This window comes from Macaca mulatta, chromosome 20 (assembly GCF_049350105.2).
Source record: "Macaca mulatta isolate MMU2019108-1 chromosome 20, T2T-MMU8v2.0, whole genome shotgun sequence".
In the NCBI taxonomy this organism is placed as follows: Eukaryota; Metazoa; Chordata; class Mammalia; order Primates; family Cercopithecidae; genus Macaca; species Macaca mulatta.
The window spans coordinates 23,676,959-23,700,200 of record NC_133425.1 but is presented as its reverse complement, the minus strand read 5'-3'; the positions used below and the strand labels follow the sequence as shown (position 1 = coordinate 23,700,200).

At 44.8% G+C, this 23,242-nt stretch overlaps 1 protein-coding gene and 1 long non-coding RNA gene across 20 annotated transcripts in view; both read right to left on the bottom strand.

Annotated features, from left to right (window-relative positions):
- The window catches only part of PRKCB (protein kinase C beta), a 382,335-nt gene that overhangs the window by 64,414 nt on the left and 294,679 nt on the right, over positions 1-23,242 (bottom strand). For all 19 annotated transcript variants that reach the window (XR_013410845.1, XR_013410839.1, XR_013410842.1 and 16 more), the window contains 1 exon segment: positions 1,315-1,488. Coding sequence is in view for 10 of the 19 variants with exons in the window: in XM_077983617.1 (XP_077839743.1) it covers positions 1,315-1,488 (174 nt within the window). In the remaining 9 variants the exon portion in view is untranslated.
- On the bottom strand, positions 10,871-17,067 carry LOC144338131 (uncharacterized). Its single transcript, XR_013411972.1, has 2 exons — positions 12,693-17,067; positions 10,871-11,109 (listed from the first exon to the last, which is right to left on the bottom strand). It is a non-coding gene; the product is annotated as an uncharacterized LOC144338131 (long non-coding RNA).

The window sequence follows — 23,242 nt, the reverse complement described above, 5'->3', positions numbered from 1 at the left end:
GAACTATACCATCAGGGAACCAAGTAATAGGTGAAGGGAGGCCCTTCTTTATAAAGGCATTCTCACTAGTAAATGAAAAATAAATGATAGAATTAGGACATCACCATTTTACAATCCCTAATGAATGAGCAGATCTAGGCACCAAGCATCAGTCGCTGCCAACGTCACTGTGAGAGACAACCAGCCATTATACGCCTTCAGATGAAAGAACAGGCCACCATCTATGGTCTTGCCAAAGAGATCCTAGCTGAGTCTGATCAAGCGTCCAGAACCAGCTGCCAATTGCGTGAAATACAGAAGACAGAGGAAACATGTTGAGGTGCCCCAAGCCTCTCTCGTCAGTGAAACCCAGACCGTGAAAATGCGACAGGTCACACAGCCCAGGATATCTTCAGCAGATAATAGAACAGATAAAAGAAAAGAATTAAAGAGAGAGGGAAATCACTAAAGACATCAAATTAGATGCAAAGTGCTATAGTGTCCCATCTCATATGTGGGTTGGGCTCTAAAATCAGTCACTCTACTCAGTAAGTTGAGAACTGGATAGAGTCAAAATTAATCTTGAAAAGTCCCCAAAACATCTTAAGTCACCAGGCCATTGGCCCTGAGAAGCCTAAAAGACATCAGTTAACTTTGTACCCCTTCGCATTTGGGCTCTGACCTCTCTGTCCTTGGGTATGGAAACCAAGGTCTAATTTGAACAGGGAAAAGGTAAGACGTTACTTAAAGCAGGGACCCTTGCTCTTGCAGATATGGTTGAAATCACAGTCAAGAGCAGAAAGTGGACAAAAGCTCCCTTCTCACCTTGGCAGCTATGGCTCTGAGTTCACTAGCTCCTTCCCAGGACACTGTGTACCTTCCCTGAGAGTCCTCAAGGGCTGTGTTCTCAGGCGACATCCTCCCTCCAACGAGGCCCATGCAAAGGCCTCAGGCAACCTGCAGAGATGTACTTGTGCATTTATCCAAAGGGCTGGAGGGCTGAATGGAACCATCTAGAGCCACAAGCTGTGAACCTTTTCACCCAGCTCCTGTCCCCAAGTCACCCCTTGCTGTCAGAGAAAGGCCTTGCTCTGTTGATTATAAAACCAATTGCTTGAGTTCCTTTATCTGAGTTGAGACAGCACCTGCCTCAGGGGAGAGCATTTCTCAGTAGCAACCTCAGAACTCTCAGCTGACTTCCCTAGGCCTTACATCTTTCTGTGTCTAGAAAGGGAAAGGTGCAGGTATCTCTGTGGTGAGTGCTGCTAAGATAGCTTTGGCCAAAGCCTAGTGAAGCCCTGGAGGTGGAATACCCAGGGCCATGGGACAAGTTACCATGGTCTGGAAGCAGGAGTGGAGCTGGGTCAGGAAGGGCGGCTTCCCAGGTAGGGCCAGCACCCGCTTCTCCACCATAGTGCACTCCACGTCATCATCTTGGATCACGACATCCTTCTTCAGGATCTTCACAGCATAGAGCTCATCTGTGCCTTTTCGTTCTGAAAGCATGACCTGGGAAAGAGAGCAAGCATGTCAGGGCAGTTGGAAGGAGTCTGGGGGCCAGTTATGAGCAGCTGGTGTTCATTTGTAGCCACACTTAGCTTTGTATAAGTGACCTCTGTTGATTCTGAAACAACAGATAATGTTTTCCATTGACTTCACACTTTTATATTTTCAGACACAGGGTCTTGCTCTGCCACCCAACCTAGACTGCAGTAGTACGATCATGACTCACTGTAGCCTAGATGGTAGTTACATGATCATAGCTCACTGCAGACTTGAACTCCAGGACTCAGTGATCCTTCTGCCTCAGCCTCCCAAGTAGCTAGGGCTACAGGTAAGTGCCACCATGCCCAGCTAATTTTTTTATTTTTTATTTTTTGTAGAGACAAAGTCTTGCTATGTTGCCCAGGCTGGTATCCTGGCCTCAAGCAATCCATCTGCCCCAGCTTCCCAAAGTGCTAAGATTACAGGGCTGACTCTGCATCCAGCCCTGACCTCACACTTTGGATAGCTGAATTCAATCAAGAGAGGATGGTTCCAGGGGAGATGATTGTATATTGATCCCTCTGGGGTAAGAGGCAATGTATCAGTGCCTAGCTAGAAGGTAAGTCCCATGAGGGCAAGTATCTTTACTGGTTTGGTTTACTGGTGTAACCCAAGAGCCTGCAATAGCTCCTGGCACACAGTACATGTTCAATAAACATTTGTTGAACGAGGGAATGAGTGAATGACTGACAAAACTACAATTAGGGCACTTGTTCCTTTATTAATTCAAGTATTTAATGTTCACTAAGAACCTGCTAAGCACTGGGGATACAGCAATAAACAAACAAGCACATTCTCTGACCCTTAACTCCAGAGAGGTAGAAAGATTTTGCAAATTAATTACAGAGATGATTAATTTAACATTTTAACAGCCTCTCCTGTTGTCTTGGGGCTTCCTTCTATGAGCTGTGCTGTGATCATATTCAGGGCCAGTTAACCGGTGTCACTCACAGACACATCAGTATTTTCCGCGTGTCACCCCCTCTCCCACTCCTCCAATCGGGGGAGCATTCTTTGAACATTCTTTAGTTTTGATTGTGCCAGAGAGAACAATGACCAGCAGGTTCTCTCAAGAAGCCTTATAGGAAGCACAAGGCAGAACCACATTATGAAGAATCCTAACCTGGTTTGGCGGCTTCTAGGAAGGCTTCCTGGAGGAAGAAACAATCAGATTGAAGCATTCACTGTACACACTGTGTCAGGTATTTTGCAGGCAATAATATTAATCACCACTACATTTTTGAGCACTTTTCTACGGACCAAACAATTCCAGGTTTTCACTTACTGTTATTCATTTGTATTGCATAAGATCCTAGGAAGTAGGTGCCACTGTGAATCCCATATTGCGGGAAATCAAGGCTCAGGAGGGTAAGGGAACCAAGGCTCAGGAGGGTAAGGGAAGCCAGAGTTCAGGTGATCGAGGAAATTAGATGCTACACCCAACTCAGCTGGAGGACCAGAGGATACAACAGAGACCTGAGGCTAGAAGGGGTGACACATAGAACAAGCTTAGCAGCAGGAAGGCAGCTCTGCACACCCCACCCAGCTCTTATCCCGGCACCAAAGGGCTGGCTAAACTCATGCAGAGAAGCTTCCAGATCATGCATCCATGCACTGAAGCTTCTGGGCTGAGCTTGCCAACTCACAGCATTCCCATCTCCTGTCCTCACCATCTTCTCTCTCATCACAGCCAGAGTGGCAAAGGCCATGCAGACCCAGGGATTTGGGACACCTTAGGAAAAGGGTCCCTGTCACACACTTCCACAGCAAGAGGACTCTTATTAACCTCTTTCTTCTCCAGCACCACAATAAAAAAGAAGAGTTGCCAGTCTGAGTGGCTCCTGCAGACCCATCTGTTTACATGCATGGCAAGACAGGGCTCCGAGTGCTAGGAGGGGCATCTTCAGTTTATTTCCTGCCTCCCTCTGTTCTCTCTCTGGTACCCAAGGGCTGTATTTTCCTTCCTCAATGCTTACTAACACAGAAACAATGACTCAAGGGAGTCACTTTCCTAAGATGTAGAGTCAGATGGAGACAGGGACTTCCTGCTCTTTGATTTGAGAGAGAGCTGGGGCCAGGACAAGTGCAGGGAGGAGTCAGGGAGGTGACTTAGCTGGAAGACAAATGAGCAGAGGGATCGGAAGAGTTTTCAGCTGAGAAACTCCAGAGCCCAGTAGGAAGGGCTTGTTGCTGAGCTGTCGTTGACAGTGGACACCCTCTGATGTGGTCTGGCTGTGTCCTCACTCAAATCTCATCTTGAATTGTAGCTCCCATAATTCCCACTTGTTGTGGGAGGGAACTGGTGGGAGATAATTGAATCATGGGAGCGGTTTCCTGCATACTGTTCTAGTGGTAGTGAGTAAGTCTCACAAGATCGGAGGATTTTATAAGGGGTTTCCCCTTTCTCTTGGTTCTCATTCTCTCTTGTCTGCTACCATGTAAGACGTGCCTTTAGCCTTCCACCATGACTATGAGGCCTCCCCAGGCACATGGAACTGTGGGTCCATTAAATCTCTTTTTCATAAATTACCCAGACTTGGGTATGTCTTTATCAGCAGCATGAAAACAGACTAATATATCTTTCCTGACCCATCACCACCGGTCAAGGCACCATCCAACAATCCTGAATATCTGCAACTACCTCCCACTCCCCCAACCAAGAGAAGGAGGAGCCCTAGACACCTTCAGTGCAGATGCAGTCATGATAGGACATCTTAGCCTTCCTCATGGAAGAGAGACAGGGCAGAATGGCTGGGAATTTCCCCCTTCACCAGGGACAGCAGTGGACAGCCTACATCTGTGTCAATTACCCCCATTTCGTAGATAAACACACTGAGGCTCAGGGAGATTAACTTGCTTCAGCTAATGATTGTTCTGAAAATACAGCTCTGACTGTGCCACTTGAACGCTGAAAGCCCTTCAGTGGCTCTTGAAAGCCAAACAATTCCATGACCACATCCTGTTCTTTCTTTTCCTTTGAACATTTGACTCCCACTGTCTATGACGTCCTTCCACGCTCTTGCACTGCTTTGAAAATCTGAGATTCCACAGGGCTGTTATCTCCTCCTCTAATCTGGAGGTTCGATTTAGACCAAATCCGCCACTCCCTCCTCCGGGCACCAGGGCCGCTTCGAAACTATGTCAGTTACTGTAGCTCAGGCTTTTCCGCACTTCAATCATTCATATTCCTTTTTTCACATTTCTTCCTGCCACCTAAACTGTTATTTGCTTAGCATTTTAAAAATCTAGTCACATTTCAACTTAACTAAATTTGAAAAGGAAACTTATATCACCACTATTAATGGCAAGCCAGTATCACAAGTCATAAATGGAAGATAAGCATAAAAATAAATAAAAGCAAAGCAGTGCCAGTAAATTCTAGCTATATACTGCTGGCTGCTGAAGGTTCTGAGTCAGGCTTTGTGTCTTCTCCTTGTTAAAGGAAAAAATTATATTAGAAAGTTGTTAGAGAGCATATTGCCATCAAATGAGATTTTCTTGTCCAAGTAATTAGAAAGAGTAAAAGAAGACACAGAAAATAACCTTATCATAATGTGGTTTAATTTTATTTAATAGCACAACTACATAGCACCTAAAACAATCTCAAGTAGCAATTGAAATCTTCTTGCAAATCAGCAGTGCTATGTGCTCTGCATCTTAGGAAATACTATTGTATTTGTACAGATAGTTTTAAAAATCAATAAACAGGGATGTGTGAAGATTTGCAGTGTCTTGCCCTGTCCTCAACAACGTGCCCTATACTGATTAAAGGAAAACAGAACTGACATGCAAAAAGCACGGCAAAAATTTAGAAATAGAAGCAAACTGAATTCTAGAGCAGGAGCCAGGAAACTTTCTCTATAAAGAGCAAAACAGGAAATATTATAGGCTTTGCGGGACGGTCTGGATCAAGTGAATGAGTGTGGCCCTGGTCTAATAAAACTTTATTTACAAAAATAAGCAGTGGCCTAGGCTCCAGGAGTTTGCTGACCCTCGTTTTAGAACAAGTGTTTCAAGAAGGATTAGGGAAAATAAGAGCAACCACGTGATAAAAAATGACTGCAGTTTAATTGGGAAATGAAAATCCTAGCATGCCTTTCACTTCTTCCAACTTTGTTATTAGAAGAACCTTTTGATTGGGCAGTGGACACAGCTGGCCACAGCTGATTGGATCAGAGGTAAGTTCCTCAACCTGAGCCAAGCCAATCGGATTCCCCCTCCTAAGAATTTGAATTAGGGCACTCCAAGGAGTCAGTCCTGGGTCCTTCAACAGAGAATACACAGATCTTCCTAGAGCGGTCCTTTTCTTTTTTGTTTTGTTTTGTTTTGTTTTTTGTTTTCTGTTTTTTGTTTTTGAGACAGATTCTCACTCTGTTGCCCAGGCTGGAGTGCAGTGGCATGATCTTGGCTTACCTCCTCCTGAGTTCAAGCAATTCTCTTGCCTCAGCCTCCCAAGTAGCTGGGATTACAGGCTTCCATCACCACACCCGGTTAATTTTTGTATTTTTAGTAGAAATGGGGTTTCACCATGTTGCCCAAGCTGTTCTCAAACTCCAGACCATCAGCAATCCACCCATCTAGGTCTCCCAAACTGCTGGGACTACAGGCATGAGCCACCACACCCGGCCTAGCGTGGTCCTTTTCTACCACTGTGCAGGCAAAGAGGAAGAAAATAGATGTTTGAGGCAGAGGGGGAAAAAAACCAAAGAAGGTAAGAGAACAAGCAGAGGCCTTGCTTTCAGTTTCCAATCTCTCATGAGGCTTAGCCGTTTTCTGTTAGAAACCTTTATATCCCTCTAATAAAGTTATTTTTATTTATATTACTTTGAATGGATTATGTATCTGAGAAATCCCTAAGACAAAATTATTACATAGGTAGCTTAAATTCTTAATAATAATTAGAATACATGAAGCCAAGTAGCATCAGGTCAGTATGTGACCTTAAACAAGGCAAATTCCACTCTTTATAAAGGACTGTGCCTCCTGCCTATGTCAGAATCACCTGAGCATCTTTGCTTACAATATAGATTGCAAGCACTCCCTCTCCTTCAGGAGCTCTGGGTTGTGACCTGGGAGTCTGCATTTTAATAAATATATTTTTCCTATCTTGATTATAATCACCAGATAGTATCAAAATTGATTCATTTAAAAAGGTGGCTGGCAGATGTCAAAAGGTAAAGCTGACAGAATCCTTCCATCCTGATTTTCCTAACACTTTCTCAGCAATCATTAATAGGATGAGAGAAAACTTTCCTTTTTTTCCTACTATTCTAATCAAGCTTTCGTTTTCGATATAAATCTCTCTGTCCTCTCTTGGAGTTACATTCTGAGAGCACGAAGGAAGTGATACTTTATACAGGTTTTAAAACACGTCTACAAATATTTGACACTCCTCCAATCAGAGCCAGAGTCTCTGCCTTCTCCCTTGAACCCGGGGAGGCACTGTGGCTGCCTTAATGAACAGAATGTGGTCAAGAGACCCTCCATGACTTCCGAGGCTGTAGCTTCTGTCAGTTTCTTTCCTTTCGACTCCAAGACCACCATGCTAGACCAGGGCACAAGACCCCATGAAGAAACCCTGGTACTACATGATAAGCTTCAGGACCAGGTGCTCCAGCCATTGCATGAAAAATCTCAAGCCACAACCAATCAGTGGTCATTCCCAATCTCCTGACCCACAGAAACCGTGACAGATAATATAGGGTGGCTGATGTTTTAAGCCTGTATGTTTGGGGATGATTTGCTATATAGCAATAGATAACTAGAACAGATTTATCAAATTCCCTCTTTCTCTACAAAGGGCCAAACAGGAAATATTATAGGCTTTGCAGGGCGGTCTGGATCAAGTGAATGAGTGTGACTGTGGTCTAATAAAACTTTATTTACAAAAATAAGCAGTAGTCTGGGCTCTAGTAGTCTGCTGACCCTTGTTTTAGAATAAGTGTTTCAAGAAGGATCAGGGAAAAGAAGAGTAACCACATGATCAAAAATGGCTGCAGTTTAATTTGCAACCCAACTTGGTCAGCTGTGGTCCCTGTCACCTTGGGTTTGGTTATGCATGCTCTTCAATCAATAATAACAATATTGTTTAAAGCTTCAATTGAGAGGGGCAACAGAGATGGAATTCATTGTGCCTTCCAAATGTATCAACTTTCCTAGTCTTATCCAGCACCTAGAAGGCTAGACAATTCATTCAGTCAACATTAATTAAGGGTCTAGGATGTGTCAGACACTGAGATAGGCACTGGGAATTTAGAACGACAAGGTTCCTGCCCTCATGAAGCTTACACTCCTGTACAAATAACCACCTAACATCGATCATAATGAGATCCCTGAAACAGAAGTACACATTGTTCTTGCAGTGTTTAAATGGAAGACTTAACCTCACTGAGTGGGTCTGCAAAAGATGCCCTTGGGGAAGTGATGATATCAATAGGACTGGCAAGGCGGGAATACAGGAGGCATATTTCAGCCAAAGGGAAAAGAATGGTGCTCCTTTAGAATTAAACGATCTGGATCTACAAACCTTGGCCTATGATTCCTATAAGGATATGAGCACTTCGGCTTCAGAAACCAAATTACAGATGCTGACTCGCATCTCTCTGAGATGTAGCAGATAATTGTCTCTAATAGAATCAGAGAGATTCAGCCACCAAGTAGGGTGGCTGAACAAAGAATTTGTGATACTCAAAGGCCAAGTGTTTGTGCCAAAGAAAAAAAGGGCAATGTTGGGACTAGTTTGGACTTTATAACAATAACCATGTCCATGCCCACTGATTACTTCCAATATGCATTATCTTATTAATTACCACAGTAAATATGTAGGGTGGAAACTGCTGTTATCCTCATTTTACAGATGAAGAAGGGAGGGCTTAGCAAAGCTAGGTGGCTTGTCCGTATTCCACTAGGAAGTGACACCTAGTTACCTGTCCCCTAAATTCATGCCCTTAAACACACCCCATCATCAAGCCCTAAGTGCCAAGTGTTCAGTGGTGAGCAAATTATTGCTAGAATATTTTAAGTTCAGTTTTAGATCCTAGTCCTATTCCTCTTTTCCTATCCACCTTGCACATGGCCACAGACAGAACAGTCATTTCCTTTTTCTGTTTCTTATACAACCACTAACATTTGCTTGGCGAGATGAGCTTGGTGTGCATTCATGCTGCAGTCACGATTCCAGTTCTTCCATCGGGTCTACAAGCTCTATTGGGAATTTTGTTCTAGGCATGATGCTAGGCACTGGTGATGTGCCCAGTAAACAGGACAAACATGGCCCTGCTTCCATCAAGTGGCTTGGGCAGATCTTTCTGCCTCCACATATGCTGTGAAGTTTTGCCATGGGAGAGGAAAAGAGCAGAAAAGTAGCCATTGCCCTGGCCCTGGTGATGCCCACGTTCTAAAATGTTCCTTTAAATGGAAGTGATCTCTTATTAATTGTCTCAAGTAGTTTCTGGAGCTTCCAGAAACTTTAATACCAACATAGAGGGCGTGGGCTGTTGGTTCAGCTGTCCCTGTCTCTCCAGGGTGAGGATTCCAAACAGACTGCAAGGATGTGTTGAAGTGACATTCTTATCAAATTCCAAGCCACATCTGTTCCCCAAGAATCTTCTGGGAGAGATGTGATAAATAGCAGAACTCTGATGACAGCAAATAAAACAGAGGAAAGTAGCCCAGGGATTCCTGGCTGGAAAGTTTGTGGTGATGAACTTTACCGGCAAATCCCAATGGCAAAGCGTGCCTGGAATCTCGGCCCCTGACTGTGGCCCAGCGTTGCATAATGGTTAGGGCATGGATTTTTTGAGTTAGAAAACCTGGTATGTGTCCAAGTTTTGCCACATACTAGCTGTACGACCTTGAAAAATTCACTTTTTTCTGAACCTCAATCTCCTCATCTTATAAAACGGAGATGGCAACAATACTTTGCTTTTGGTGCTGCTGAGGGAGTTTTACGGGATAAAGTATCTAAGTCCACACCTTAACTTAGCACTGTGCATGGCAAATTATAAATACTTAATACCTGGTGGTTCTACTAGTTTCCTAGGGTGACCACAAGGAAGAGCCAAAACCTGAGTGACTTCACACAACAGGAATTTATTATTTCAGAGTTCCGGAGGCTGGAAGTCCCATATCAAGGTGTTGGCAGGGTTGGTTCCTTCTGAAGACTCTGAGGGAAGATCTGTTCCATCCACACCTCCCTCCTAGGTCCTGCTGGCTGCCAGCTACCCTTGGCACTCCCTGGCTTGTAAGCGCATCACTCCAATCTCTGCCTCTGTCTTCCCATGGCATTATTCCCTGTGTGTTCTGTCTGTATCCAAATGTCCCTCTTCTTATGAGGACACCAGCCATTGGATTCAGGTCCACCCTAATCCAGAGTAACCTCATCTTAACTTGCTTATATCTGCAAAGACCCTATGTCCAAACGAGGCCACCTTCATTAGAAATTGAACATACATTGTTTATGAGGACACAATTCTACCCATTACAGTGGTGATCGTCAACATCATCTTTTCAGCAAACAACAAAGGGGGATGATGGTGAGCTTTGTACAAAGCACCAACCTCCGGTTTTCAACTGGCCCAGGAGCTTTGTCCTGAGGGAGCTGTGCAAATGGCCACACCAGTGTGCAAGGGCAGAGACAGCCAGGGACCCAAGATCTTGCTTCTCAACTGCTCAACTTCAACATACACTTGCCAGAAGACCAAAATCAAATCCAATCACCCTCGGTTCCTCTCTCTTATATTTCTCATCCAGTACAATCACAAGATCTGTCAGCTCTACATTGAAAATATACACTAAGTTCAACCTCTTTGCTGATCTGAGCCACCTTGATCCTTAGCCTGGTTTCCGGCAATTGTCTCCTGCCATGTTTTCTGCTTCCCCTCTTCCAGCTCTCATAAACATTCTATTCTCCTTTTCTCTCTTTTTTGGTAGACATTAGGTATCACTCTGGTGCTACAGCTGGTCTGGAACTCCTGGCCTCAGGAGATTCTCCCACCTTGGCCTCCCGAAGTGCTGGATTATAGGCGTGAGCCACCGCACCTGGTCCATTCTATTCTCTACACACCTGAACGATGCTTTAGAAACTCAAGTCTGTTCATGTCACTCCACCTTCCCAAGGCTTTCCTCTGTCCTCCTACTGCACTTGGGACTCAATCTCACCTCTCAGGATCCCTGCCTTCTGCTTTTCCTGCCTGCACAACTCTTCCCCTAGGGGCAATCAACAGTTTGCTCCCTCACCTTGTTCAGGGTCACACTCCAATGTGACCCTGTCACCAACACCCTCCCTACCACGTTCTCTAAACTTGTAGCCCCCATTGTCACTTTCCATCCCCTTGCCCTCCTTTGCTTTTCTTGACAGCACTTACCACACGGGCGTTATATTAATATCTGTTTATTTTTCTCCCTCACAAGAGTGGAAGCTCCATAAGGGCAGGCATTTTATTTGAGCTGCCCACTGTCATGTCCCCAACATCTATCACACAATCGACACTCAATACATATCTGCTGAATCAATGAATGAAAGGATTTCATGAGTAGAAGTTGCTTTAAAAATCTCCTCGATCGGCCGGGCGCGGTGGCTCACGCCTATAATCCCAGCACTTTGGGGGGCCGAGACGGGTGGATCACGAGGTCAGGAGATCGAGACCATCCTGGATAACACGGTGAAACCCCGTCTCTACTAAAAAATACAAAAAACTAGCCGGGCGAGGTGGCGGGCGCCTATAGTCCCAGCTACTCGGGAGGCTGAGGCAGGAGAATGGCGTGAACCCGGGAGGCGGAGCTTGCAGTGAGCTGAGATCCGGCCACTGCACTCCAGCCTGGGTGACAGAGCGAGACTCCGTCTCAAAAAAAAAAAAAAAAAAAAAATCTCCTCGATCAAGGTCACTAAAGATCTTCAGTTCCTTGGGTGTCAGCATTGTTTAATTTACATACGGCTCCATCCAACTCGTATTTCACAAAGAATTTGAGGGATCATTCAAGATTATGTGAAACAAACAGGTGAGTCTTCTGTAAATTATACCTCAACACAGGTAGTTAAAAATGAATGTAGTGGCCGGGCCTGGGGGCTCATGCCTGTAAGTCCAGCACTTTGGGAGGCTGAGGCAGGCAGATCACTCGAGATCAGGATTTCGAGACCAGCCTGGCCAACATGGTAAAACCCTGCCTCTACTAAAAATACAAAAAAATTAGCTGGGCGTGATAGCACATGCCTGTAATCCCAGTTACTTGGGAGGCTGAGGCGGGAGAATCACTTGAACCTGGGAGGTGGAGGTTGCAGTGAGCCAAGAGATCATCATGCCACTGCACTCCAGCCTGGGCAACAGAGTGAGACTCAGTCTCAGAAGGAAAAAAAGAAGAAAAGAATGTAGTAAATACATGTGTATGCATATATACCTTATAGATACATACTCTCTCTTTCCCTCCTTTGCCATCTCCATCTCTCCTTCGTTCTCTCTCTTTTCTTTCTTTCCTCTCCCTCTTTTCTTCTCTGTCTCTCTCTTTCTCTCTCCCTCTTTCTCTCTCTCTCTCTCCTACTTTCTCTTTCTGCTTCCTGGAAACCAAAGCAATCAGAAATACATGAAACATAACAAAATTCATATTTTCCATAACAAAAATCATTTTTTGAGGAGAAAAATAAGCTTCTAGAACTAGGTCTAAACGAAATGTTTTGCATGGATATTTGAACACACTGTGCTGTGGATGGTGTTCTTAATAACATCCCTACAACAGAATCAGAAAAGGAGGAGGAGGAGGAGGCAAGGGAGAAGAGACCAAAACATCTAGCACTGTCAGAGTCTGCAAGCTTGACTAACAAACAGTGATTGGGAAAAGATTCTAACTTGATGAATTCAGATGGTGCATCTAAAATAGAGAAAGAGACTTTTAAGGCTCTTAGGTCCCCACACACTAAATTGGGAAAAGAGCATCAGTAAGGTGTGTTGAGCTGAGGTCAACTTGGGGAGAGACAGACAAGCAAGTTGCAGCTCATGCGTATATACCGTAGGCCTCCAGGGGACCACGCGACCCCTGGCTCCCTCTCCCATCCCCCACTAGGGAGCAGGCTTGTGGATGACGCTGGGTACAGGATCAGGGTACTCATCTGTTGCAAGGAGTATACCCTCCCTCTATCTTAAGAACCTATCTCGGCCGGGCACGGTGGCTCATGCCTGTAAGTCCCAGCACCTTGGAGGCCACAGCAGGTGGATCATCTGAGGTTAGGAGTTCAAGAACAGCCTGGCCAATGTGGTGAAACCCTGTCTCTACTAAAAATACAAAAATTAGCCAGGCATGGTGGTGCACATCTGTAATCCCAGCTACTCGGGAGGCCGAGGCAGGAGACTCGCTTGAACCCAGGAGGTGGAGGTTGCAGTGAGCCGAGATTGCGCCACTGCACTCCAGACTGGGTGACAGAGCAAGACTCCATCTCAAAATAAATAAATAAAATAAAATAATAAAATAAGAGAAAGAGGACTTTAGGGCTCACAGGGTCCCCAAACACTAAATTGGCAGAAGAGCATCAGATAAGCTGAGGTCAACTTGGGGAGGGATAGACAAGCAAGTTACAGCTCATGTGTATATACTGTAGGCCTCCGGGGGACCACACAACCCCTAGCTCTGTCTCCCATGCCCAGCACTAGGGTGCAGGTTTGTGGATGAGGCTGGGTACAGGATCAGGGTGCTGATCTGTTGCAAGGAATGTACCCTCCCTCTGTCTTAAGATCCCATCTTGTTGAGGATCCCCTTGCTCTCTGGGGCTATCCCCTCCATGGGTTCTTCCCAGTCCCCCTGAAGACCTGCAGAGGGTAGGTCAGAGGAGCTCAACTCCGAGTTTTAAGGCAAATATGATCTCCTCCCTTCCCCCAGCCCTTCCGTGGATGTGCCTTGCCTGCTGCGCTGAGCTGCTGTTTCTCCCTGCTGCACATTAGAATTCCCTGTGGAGGTTTTAGAAGCCGATACTTGGGCCACAGTCCAGACCAATTAAATCGGAATCTTCTAAATATTGGGAGGCTGCCTGTGGCAGGCCTGGCCCTCACTGGGGGAGGACAGAGAGGAAAGCTGGCTAGAGGCCATGAGGGTGGTCAGGGATTGGAAAACTGAGCAAACTCCATCCACCTGCTCTTCCCAGGGCACTCACCCACTCAGGAGCAGAATTTCGAGAGAAAACTGGTGCAGCTTGGTACACCCAAGCTAATCAAATGGAGGTTAGCTTCCACATCCACATCATTACCACATGGCAGGTATCCTGACCATCTCTGTCATGTAAGAAAGAGATTACGGCATGGACAGAGTCTGATGATTCGGAAGCTTATATCTAATTAGAATTACAGTCATAGAAGATACAAGCTCAGACTTTGGAATCATGAGCTCAAATCCCGACTCTATCACATGCTTTGCTGTGTGTTCTTGGCTGAGTTACTCAACCTCTCTGAGTCTCAGTTCCCCAATCCATAAAAGGGGAATAATGACAGTTTCTCCCTCAAAAGGAAGCCATAATTATTAACTTGAAGGCACGATAATGGAGGATAAGAAGGATCTTCTAACTCCTTCTGTGGGTGTGTATAGAGAATTCTTTCCCACATTCTCCATAAGCAAGAAAGAGAAAGGCAGAAAGTGAATTGGAGTAATCGACGAATATCACTATGAAATCTATGTCCTGGGAGATCCTTACACAAAGCCCAGAGTGAAAGGCAAGGTCATACTGTCTGTGCTTAGAGGTGGTACTGGGCACGTGACCTCCAGGATCCTCCCTGGGTAATCCACATACCCTGTGGCAGATAGGATTTCTCTACAAAACCAGCAAACCGTCTGTCAACTTCTAAAATCTCAAGGGAGAAGGAACTATGTACCCTGGTTTCCAGGTCCTTCCAAACTCATCTTTTCTAGCATGCAGATTTGCCAAAGTCCTCCTTCCGCTTGGACCAGGGATTAAGCACTGAAGGGCTTAAGCTACCTCACCTTTGATAACTAGAGGCCTGGAATGGAGAGGAAAGCCATTCCAAACAGGAGGTCTTGGCCAGGCAAAGTGGCTCACGCCTGTAATCCCAACACTTTGGGAGGCTGAGGCAGGTGGATCACTTGATGCTAGAAGTTCGAGACCAGCCTGGCCAACATGGAGAAACCCTGTCTCTACTAAAAAATACAAAAATTAGCCAGGCATGGTGGCGCACACTTGTAGTCCCAGCTACTTGGGAGGCTGAGGCAGGAGAATCGCTTGAACCCGGGAGGTGGAGGTTGCAGTGACCCGAGATTCCATCTCTGCACTCCAGCCTGGGCAACAGAGGGGAGACTGTGTCTCAAAAAACAAAAAACAAAAACAAACAAATAAACAACAACAACAAAAAAGGAGGTCTCACAACAGGTTGGATATTGGGGTAAAATATAGACAAGAGTCCATTAACAAGAGTTCATAGGGCCATGATGACGATTCCATGACATAAGGCATGTTAACAGCTTAACATATAGCAAAGAATGAAACCGCCTTTGCAAAAATTGTAACAGTAAATGATGACAGTGGAAGAGAGCTGATCTAACCAACCGTCATCTTGCTTTTGACCCCCAAACTGCCCTTAGTCATTTCTGGACTTGGGCCAAGCTAACTTTGGGAGAAATTTAGTGTATAGTTTACATGATAACAGCCCTTCCCCCAAACTAAACTGCCTTTGTAAAACTAATGAAAGACCGCCAAGGGAGGAGGATGAAAGGAGCCTGAATTCTGCTAAGATATAGACATAAAGGATTACCAGCCATTATTCCAGAGGTAACAAGACTTGCAAGTTTCCCAATGACTCCCGCAGATAACATCACTGTTGTGGAATCACAGATTAGCCTTTTGAGATGTCTTTCGCTCTTTTGCCTTTCTGACTGCTGGACAACCCCAATGTGAACTCACAAACCAGTCCTGCGACCCCACCCAGAAGAGGATTCAGAGAATAAGGACATTTTCCACACCCCTATGATTGCATCCCCAACAAATCAGCAGTACCCATTCCTTAGTGACCCCCTCTCCCTGCCAAACTATCTTTGAAAAATTCTAGCCTCCAAATATTCATGGAGGCTGATTTGAGTCTACGTGTGTAAAGCTCTTTCCCTATTGTTCCCCTCTTGAGAAATCAGCTCTATCTGGGGAGAGGGCAAGAAGATCCCACTGCGTACTTACAAGAACTCAGCGCACTGCATTCACCATGGTTGTTGATGAATTCTTCACTTTTGAGGCTTTCCCAAACTTCCAACTTTGACCAGAAATGAAGATGCCCTATCACATTTAGTCTATCTTGAAGGCTCTAATTCTGATTTTCCAAAGTATATTCTTAGGCGTCAGACTTTGGATGAAATATTCCAAACATATATGTCCACACAAACATATGTTTAAATGTTACATTTGACAGTGGCCACATCAGTCTGATGTGAAGTCATGTGGTTTGAAGGAATCAAATGCACTTGCCTCTAGCAGTAAAGAGGAAGCCAGGAGTCTAAAAATGATTTCAGACTTCTAACAGTCTGTTTAGGAGAAGGCAACTGGGTAGACTCTGCCAAGTGAAGACGTACCTCAGGAAAAACTGGAAAGTGATATAATGGAGAGAAGATGCTTGGGAATTAATAGTGTGCATGTAGGTAGGACTGAAGCACTTTTTGAATACAGTCTTCACATTGGCCAGATGAAAAGAAGAGCAGGGATATCCAGCGTATAGAACAACTTAGATGATACAACTTGACTATTTCTTGATTTATTACGTAAGGTTTTCTGTATTTAAAAATCTCTTTATAGATGATAAAAGCATGGATCTGTGTGATAGATAAGCTAATTTCTCATTTCAGAGGTCAGATTGGCAGGTTGCATTAAGATTTAAACCTTTTAAAATGAGGCCATGTCACACCTGAAATTTAATCAAGTAGAATTTTTGCCCACTAGCCGAGAAAGCCGTGGAAGTGTGAAACGAAATTTAGAATGAAGGTGCGTTTAGCCCAGTCATCTCTGGCTTCTGTGGACTTGCTATTGTTAAGCAAATGTCACTACACCCCTAGAAGGGATGACTCACAGTGACTGCTGGAAAGGGGAGGAGTGGAACAAGGAGATTGAAACCTGAAATACCTGGCCCCTGTGTTTAAATGAGGATGTGTGGTTGGGTCTAATAAGAAATGTCTAATTGGGTTGTAATAAGAAATGCTAGAGAACTACTATTTCCACACTCTGGGCTGTGTCAAGTCTAATTGTTGATACCAGTATAATTGATTTTTACCAGTAGAATTGATATTGATCAATTCCAGTAACTGAAGGGTTCTTTTAAGCTAAAATAAATGTTTGTGAACTTGGAGCACCTTATCCTAAGCAAAATAAGCCAGATACCAAAAGACAAATACTGGGGCCAGGCACGGTGGCTCACGCCTGTAATCCCAGCACTTTGGGAGGCCGAGGCGGGTGGATTACCTCAGGTCAGGGGTTCGAGACCAGCCTGGTCAATATGGTGAAACTCCATCTCTACTAAAAATATAAAATTTGGCAGGGCACAGTGGTGCATGCCTGTAATCCCAGCTACTCAGGAGGCTGAGGCAGGAGAATCGCTTGAGCCTAGGAGGCGGAGGTTGCAGTGAGCCGAGATTATGCCATTGCACTCTAGCTTGGGAGACAGAGCAAGACTGTGTCTCCAAAAAAAAAAAAAAAAAAAAGACAAATACTGTATGATCTCACATATGTGGGATCTAAAATAGTCAAACTTAAAGAAACAGAGCAGAATGGTGGTTGCTAGGGGCTGGGAGGAGAGAAAATGGGGAGATGTTGATTAAAGAGTATAAACTTTCAGTTACAAGATAAATAAGTACTAGCAATTTAAAAGGTATGGCATGGTAATTCAGTTAATAATACTGTGTTATATACTTGAAATATGCTAAGGGAGGAGATCATAAGTGTTCTCACCACTCACACTCACAAAAGAACAGAAACGCCAAAAAAATAAATAAATAAAATAAACATTGGTGACATGTATGGCTTAGTCAATTTTCTTTGAATCATATATTACATTTGACAAAGCTGGATAGTTAAAATAAAAGCAGATTTAATTTGACTCTTTTTTAAACGGTTGCTGGGAAAATAAACTAATAATTGATGGCTTCTACTGAAAGACAATGAAATGAAACCCTTAAAGGCCTGTCATTTGTGGTAACAATTAGGTGGCCGGAAGAAAGCTTGTTTATAATCTGATCTGCCTTGTAAGCACAGCCCCCCTTTGTTGTTGGAGTTACAGACCACTGCTAATAGAGAAGGGGTTCCAGCACAGCAGGAGTGGGGGGGACTGGGTGCAAGGGGACTGTGGAGCTGAGTGGTAACACATTCAGCAGCCAGGCTCCCTGATTTGAACCTGCCTCCACCGCTTCGGGACTGCAAGCTTCTCACCTCTCTAAGCCTCTATTCCCTCACCTGCAAAATAGAGACTCTGCCTCTTTATCTACAAATTTAAAACTGGAGGTAACAACAGCACCCACCTCACAAGACCCATTGTGAAGATTAAATGAGCAATGCATATAAAACACTCAGATGAGTTCCCAGTGCTCCAAAAACATTATCAATCTCCGCAGTGGTGTTCAATGAGGTCAGTATATAAGGTGAAACTGTGGGGTGGGGTGAGGGTTTGAAACAACTACGGCATGAATAATCATAGGTACCATCCACATTTGTACATCCAAAATATTTATCATGGGTGTCAGATGATTACAATCTACAAATTTCTGCCATTTTGTTTGTTGTATTATAGAAAAGATTATGGGTTATGCTGTTAGTAACCAGGGATTCATTTTACCAGGACTGTAAATTTCTGAAATAACACATAGAGATAAAGTTGAGATGGATACGCAGAGGATGGCAGGTACCATGATAGCGTGATAATTGGACCAGCAGCCATGAATGATCACCTGAGACAGAGTTTCCATATTAATAGGCTCTATCTGGTCCTTCTACAAGAGGACTTGATTTATCTCTGTGATATTTTTCCCAAAGAATCAGGCAACATTTTAAAGAAAACACAGGACCCAGCGACATGGCTCACACTCGTAATCCCACTGCTTTGGGAGGCTGAGGCAGGAGGATTGCTGGTGGCCAGAAGTTTAAGACCAGCTTGGTCTACATAATGAGATCCCATCTCTAGAAGAAAACAAAAATGAGCCAGGCATGGCGGCATGCACTTGGAATCCCAGCTAGTAGGGAGGCTGAGGCAGGAGGATCGTTTGAGTCCAGGAGTTGGAGGCTGCAGTGAGCTAAGGTCATGCCACTGCACTCCAGCCTAGGCAACAAAACCAGATGCTGTCTCTAAAACATTAAAATAAAAGGCCGGGCACAGTGGCTCATGCCTACAATTCCAGCACTTTGGGAGGCCAAGGCAGATGGATCATTTGAGGTCAGGAGTTTAAGACTAGCCTGGCCAACATGGTGAAATCCCGTCTCTACTAAAAATACAAAAAAAAAAAAAAAAATTAGCCCAGCATGGTGGTGTGTGCCTATAATCCCAGCTACTAGGGAAACTGAGGAAGGAGAATTACTTGAACCCAGGAGGCTGAGGTTGCAGTGAGCCAAGATCGTGCCACTGCACTCCAGCCTGGGCGACAGAGTGAGATTCCATCTCAAAAATAAATAAATAAATAAAATAAAAAAGAATACACATTTAAAGGAAACTCCTACTTTGGCTTGCGTGCCAGACACGCCCGTCGTTTTCTTCTTTCTCATAGGAAAACTGCCCACATCCTATTTTCTTTTCTTGTCATCCTTCCTGATGGATGGTTGGAAAAGTAACCCCTCCCCCTGGTCACAGCGAATTGGATCCTAGGGATCCCTGATCCACACTGACCTGTCAGTTTTTCTTTCCTGGGATTTTAGATTCTTAGGACATTCTAGATGTGAGAATTAGACATGGAGACTTAAGAAGCATCAACAAGGCTGAGAGAGGCGGTACTGACGCGTATCTGCAGAGAGATGTCATTGAGAAGCAGGGATGGCAGGCTGGGGGCCCCCCTATAACCCCCAGATGGAGCCATGGTTATCAGACTGCTGGAAGCTCTCTCATTCAGGTGGCACTTCTTGCCTCTGGGTGTCTTGAGATACACAGAAACAAGCCACGTCTTCTCAGCAAATACCCACTTTACTCACTCTGGCTTGACAATCTACTTGCAGCAGATGGAAGGTTGTAAAACTTAAATTCCTGATATCTCATTTTCCTTGGTATAATTAATTTTCTTGCGAAAAACGAACGCTTATCTTGTCTTGTAACATACTACCTTCTGAGAATTGAAGGCAGAGGCTGCAGAAGAGCAGTTAAGTCACTTCATTGAGGAAAGACCTGGAAAATTCGGGATGGTGGAAAAAGGACCTCACAAGGATCTGGGAAGATGAGTTGGCAAAAAAAAAAAAAAAAAAAAAAAAAACCACACACACACACACACACACACACACGCTGCAATCAGAATTGCATATGAAAGAAGGAAAGGTTGAAGGCTTGCTGGGGGCAGGGAAGTGACATAATTGCGATAGAACCAAAGAGAGGGCAGGAATCCAAGATCAGACAGCAAATGTCAAAAAGGTCCTCTGGAAAAGGATTAAGAAAACAGGTAGCAAACACTTTGAGCTATCTGTGAACCATATGATAAAGAAACTCACCATATGGTGCAGGAAGATAGCAAAGCAGGCTGAAGTACAGGGAAGTGCTTTTGTCTGTAGGATTATATAACCACATCTAATGTATGTATGTATATGTCTGTGTGTGAATACATACCACTAATGAGATTAAAATTAGTAGAGACTCCCACACCAGAAGCTCAGACTTTAGAGAAGGCCTTTGTTCCTGGCATGAACTAAGCTGCCTTTTAATCTCCTCAGGCAATTTCTTCCTGTTAAAATTTGATGCCGCGCTTGGCTCCAGACGACCATGCTGTGAGGCCAGGCGCGGTGGCTCATGCCTGTAATCCCAGCCCTTCGGGAGGCCGAGGCGGGCGGATCACTTGAGGCCAGGAGTTCGAGACCAGCCTGGCCAACATGGTGAAATCCTGTCTCTACTAAAAATGTAAAAATTACTTGTGCGTGGTGGTGAGCATTTGTAATCCCAGCCACTCGGGAGGCTGAGGCAGGAGAATTGCTTGAACCCAGGAGGTGCAGTGACCCGAGATCGCCCCACTGCACTCCAGCCTGGGTGACAGAGCAAGACTCTGTCTTAAAAAAAAAAAAAAAGACTCTGCGGTCTGGGGCCTGGAACTCTGGAATGTTCTCTTATGCTCACAGAGCATGGTAGTTAAGCACCCTGGCCTTTGGGGAGACAAGCTTGGAGGCTGTGGAGGGAGGCGCTATTGAGATGCTGGAGCTGGAAAATAGGGCCGACTTCTCCATCAAATCCCACCAGGCACAGTGCTCAGGGCCCATGCTGTTTTCAGGGTTCATAATGCACTTTAATTTTTTTTAAAATCGCAAGAAAAACAGTGAACTTAGGTGGAAGTACGTGTTTTAATATGTAACATTAATATATTTGTCTTCATATCAATGCAGTCATGAGATATCATTTTTTGCTTTTTTTTTTTCATGGAAGAAAGAGAAACCCACAAACGTCATTATGCAGTTTTGTAAACATTTAAGAGACAGGGTCTCCCTCTGCTGTCCAGGCTGGAGTGCAATGGTGTAATCATAGCCCACTTTAGCCTCGAACTCCTGGGCTCAACCAATCGTCCTGCCTCAGCCACCAGAGTAGCTAGGACTACAGCTATGTCCCACTGTGTCTGGCTTTTTTTTCTCTTTGAGATGGAGTCTTGCTCTGTCACCCAGGCTGCAGTGCAGTGGCATGATCTCGACTCACTGCAATCTCTGCCTCCCAGGTTCACGCCATTCTCCTGCCTCAGCCTCCTGAGTAGCTGGGATTATAGGCCTGTGCCACCATGCCTGGCTAATTTTTTTTTTTCTTGTATTTTTAGTAGAGATAGGGTTTCACTATGTTAGCCAGGCTGGTCTTGAACTTCTGACCTCATGATCCACCCACCTCAGCCTCCCAAAGTGCTGGGATTACAGGTGGGACCCACCATACCCAGCTGTGTCTGGCTAATTTTTAAACACATTTTTAGAGATGGGGTCTTGCTATGTTGCTCAGGCTGGGCTGGTCTTGAACTCCTGAGCTCAATCAATCCTCCAGGCTTGGCTTCTAGAGGCTCTGGGATTATAGCCCTCAGCCACCACACCTGGCCTCATTAGGAAGCTCTTTTGTTTTGTAACTGCCATTTCAAAAAAGACAAAAAGAGAGAAAGGCAAGGAAGGAAGAAAGAAAGGAAAAAAGGAAGAGGAAAGACAAGTGGTTTGGACTGGGCACGGTGGTTCACTCCTATAATCCCAGCACTTTAAGAGAGCAAGGCATGAGGATTCCCTGAGCCCAGAAGTTGGAGACTAGCCTGGGCAACAAAGTGGGACCCTGTCTCTACAAAAAAAAAAAAAAAAAAAATCAAAAAATTAGCTGGGTGTGGTGGCACGTGCCTGTAGTCCCAGCTACTTGGGAGGCTGAGATGGGAGGATTGCTTGAGCCTGGGAGGTTGAAGCTGCAGTGAACCACGATCATGTCACTGCACTCCAGCCTGGGTGACAGAGTGAGACTCTGTCAAAAAAAAAAAAAAATCTTAAACTAGTGGTTTGGGAAGATGTGTGGACCCCAAAGTGGAGAAGAGATGGCAAGAGGCAACTGATATCACAAAACCAGCTTTCAAGGTCCTGCCTCCTTCCAGCTGTGTGACCTGGGAGAAGTCACTTAACCTCTCTGCCTTACAATTTCTATATAATAGAGTGATTATCAGTAACTACCTTGCAGGATTATGGTGAGAATTAATATGATATAACGCATGCAAATCCGTGGCAAGTTCCTTGTCAATGAGCATGAGCTCCAAAACATTGGAGATAACAGGCAAGGTGTGAGTGGAATTGGAGTGGGTGCAGCTGGGCAGTAGAATTGGTAAGGGTTAGGAAAATGGAGGTTGAAGGTTGAAAAGGAACCAGCTAAGGAGTCACTGCACTCAATAGAGATGCTTCCAAGACTTGGGGAATCCCAAAAGGCTGAAGCCTGTGGAGGAGGTCAGAAAGGCAGAGGCTGGAGGAGTGAAAGCCATTCTCATGGACCCTCTTTGGAATCCCTGCGGATGACTCACAGTTCCAATGAGCACATGGCATATGTGTTATTTACACACGGGATAGGTAGCCAATAAGCACAGAGCGATGAGGAAGAACAGAAAACTCAGAGCCCTCCATCACTAGGAGCATGTGGTTTGTCTAATGGCAGCAGCTTACACTGAAAGTAAGGGATGCAATTTTTGTTTTGTTTTTTGTTTTTGTAGAGATGAGGTCTCTCTATGTTGCTCCATCTCCTTTTCAAGTGATCCTCCTGCCTTGGCCTCCCAAAGCACTGAGATTAAAGGTGTGAGCCACTGCCCCTGGCCGCAAACTCTGCTTAGCATTTAGAGGGAAAGATGAGGAAATAAGAGGGAAAAATGACTAACCTCCTAGAATATGTTTGTGACATTCCAGGTAATCACTGTTAAAACTAGGAAATTACATGGTAAGTATCAAGCAATCAAGATCCCAAAATCAGCTGGTCATAGGGTTCATGCCTGTAATCCCAGCACTTTGGGAGGCTGAGGCAGGCAGATCACTTGAGCCAAGGAGTTCGTGGCTGCAGTGAGCTACAATTGCACCACTGCACTCCAGCCTGGGTGACAG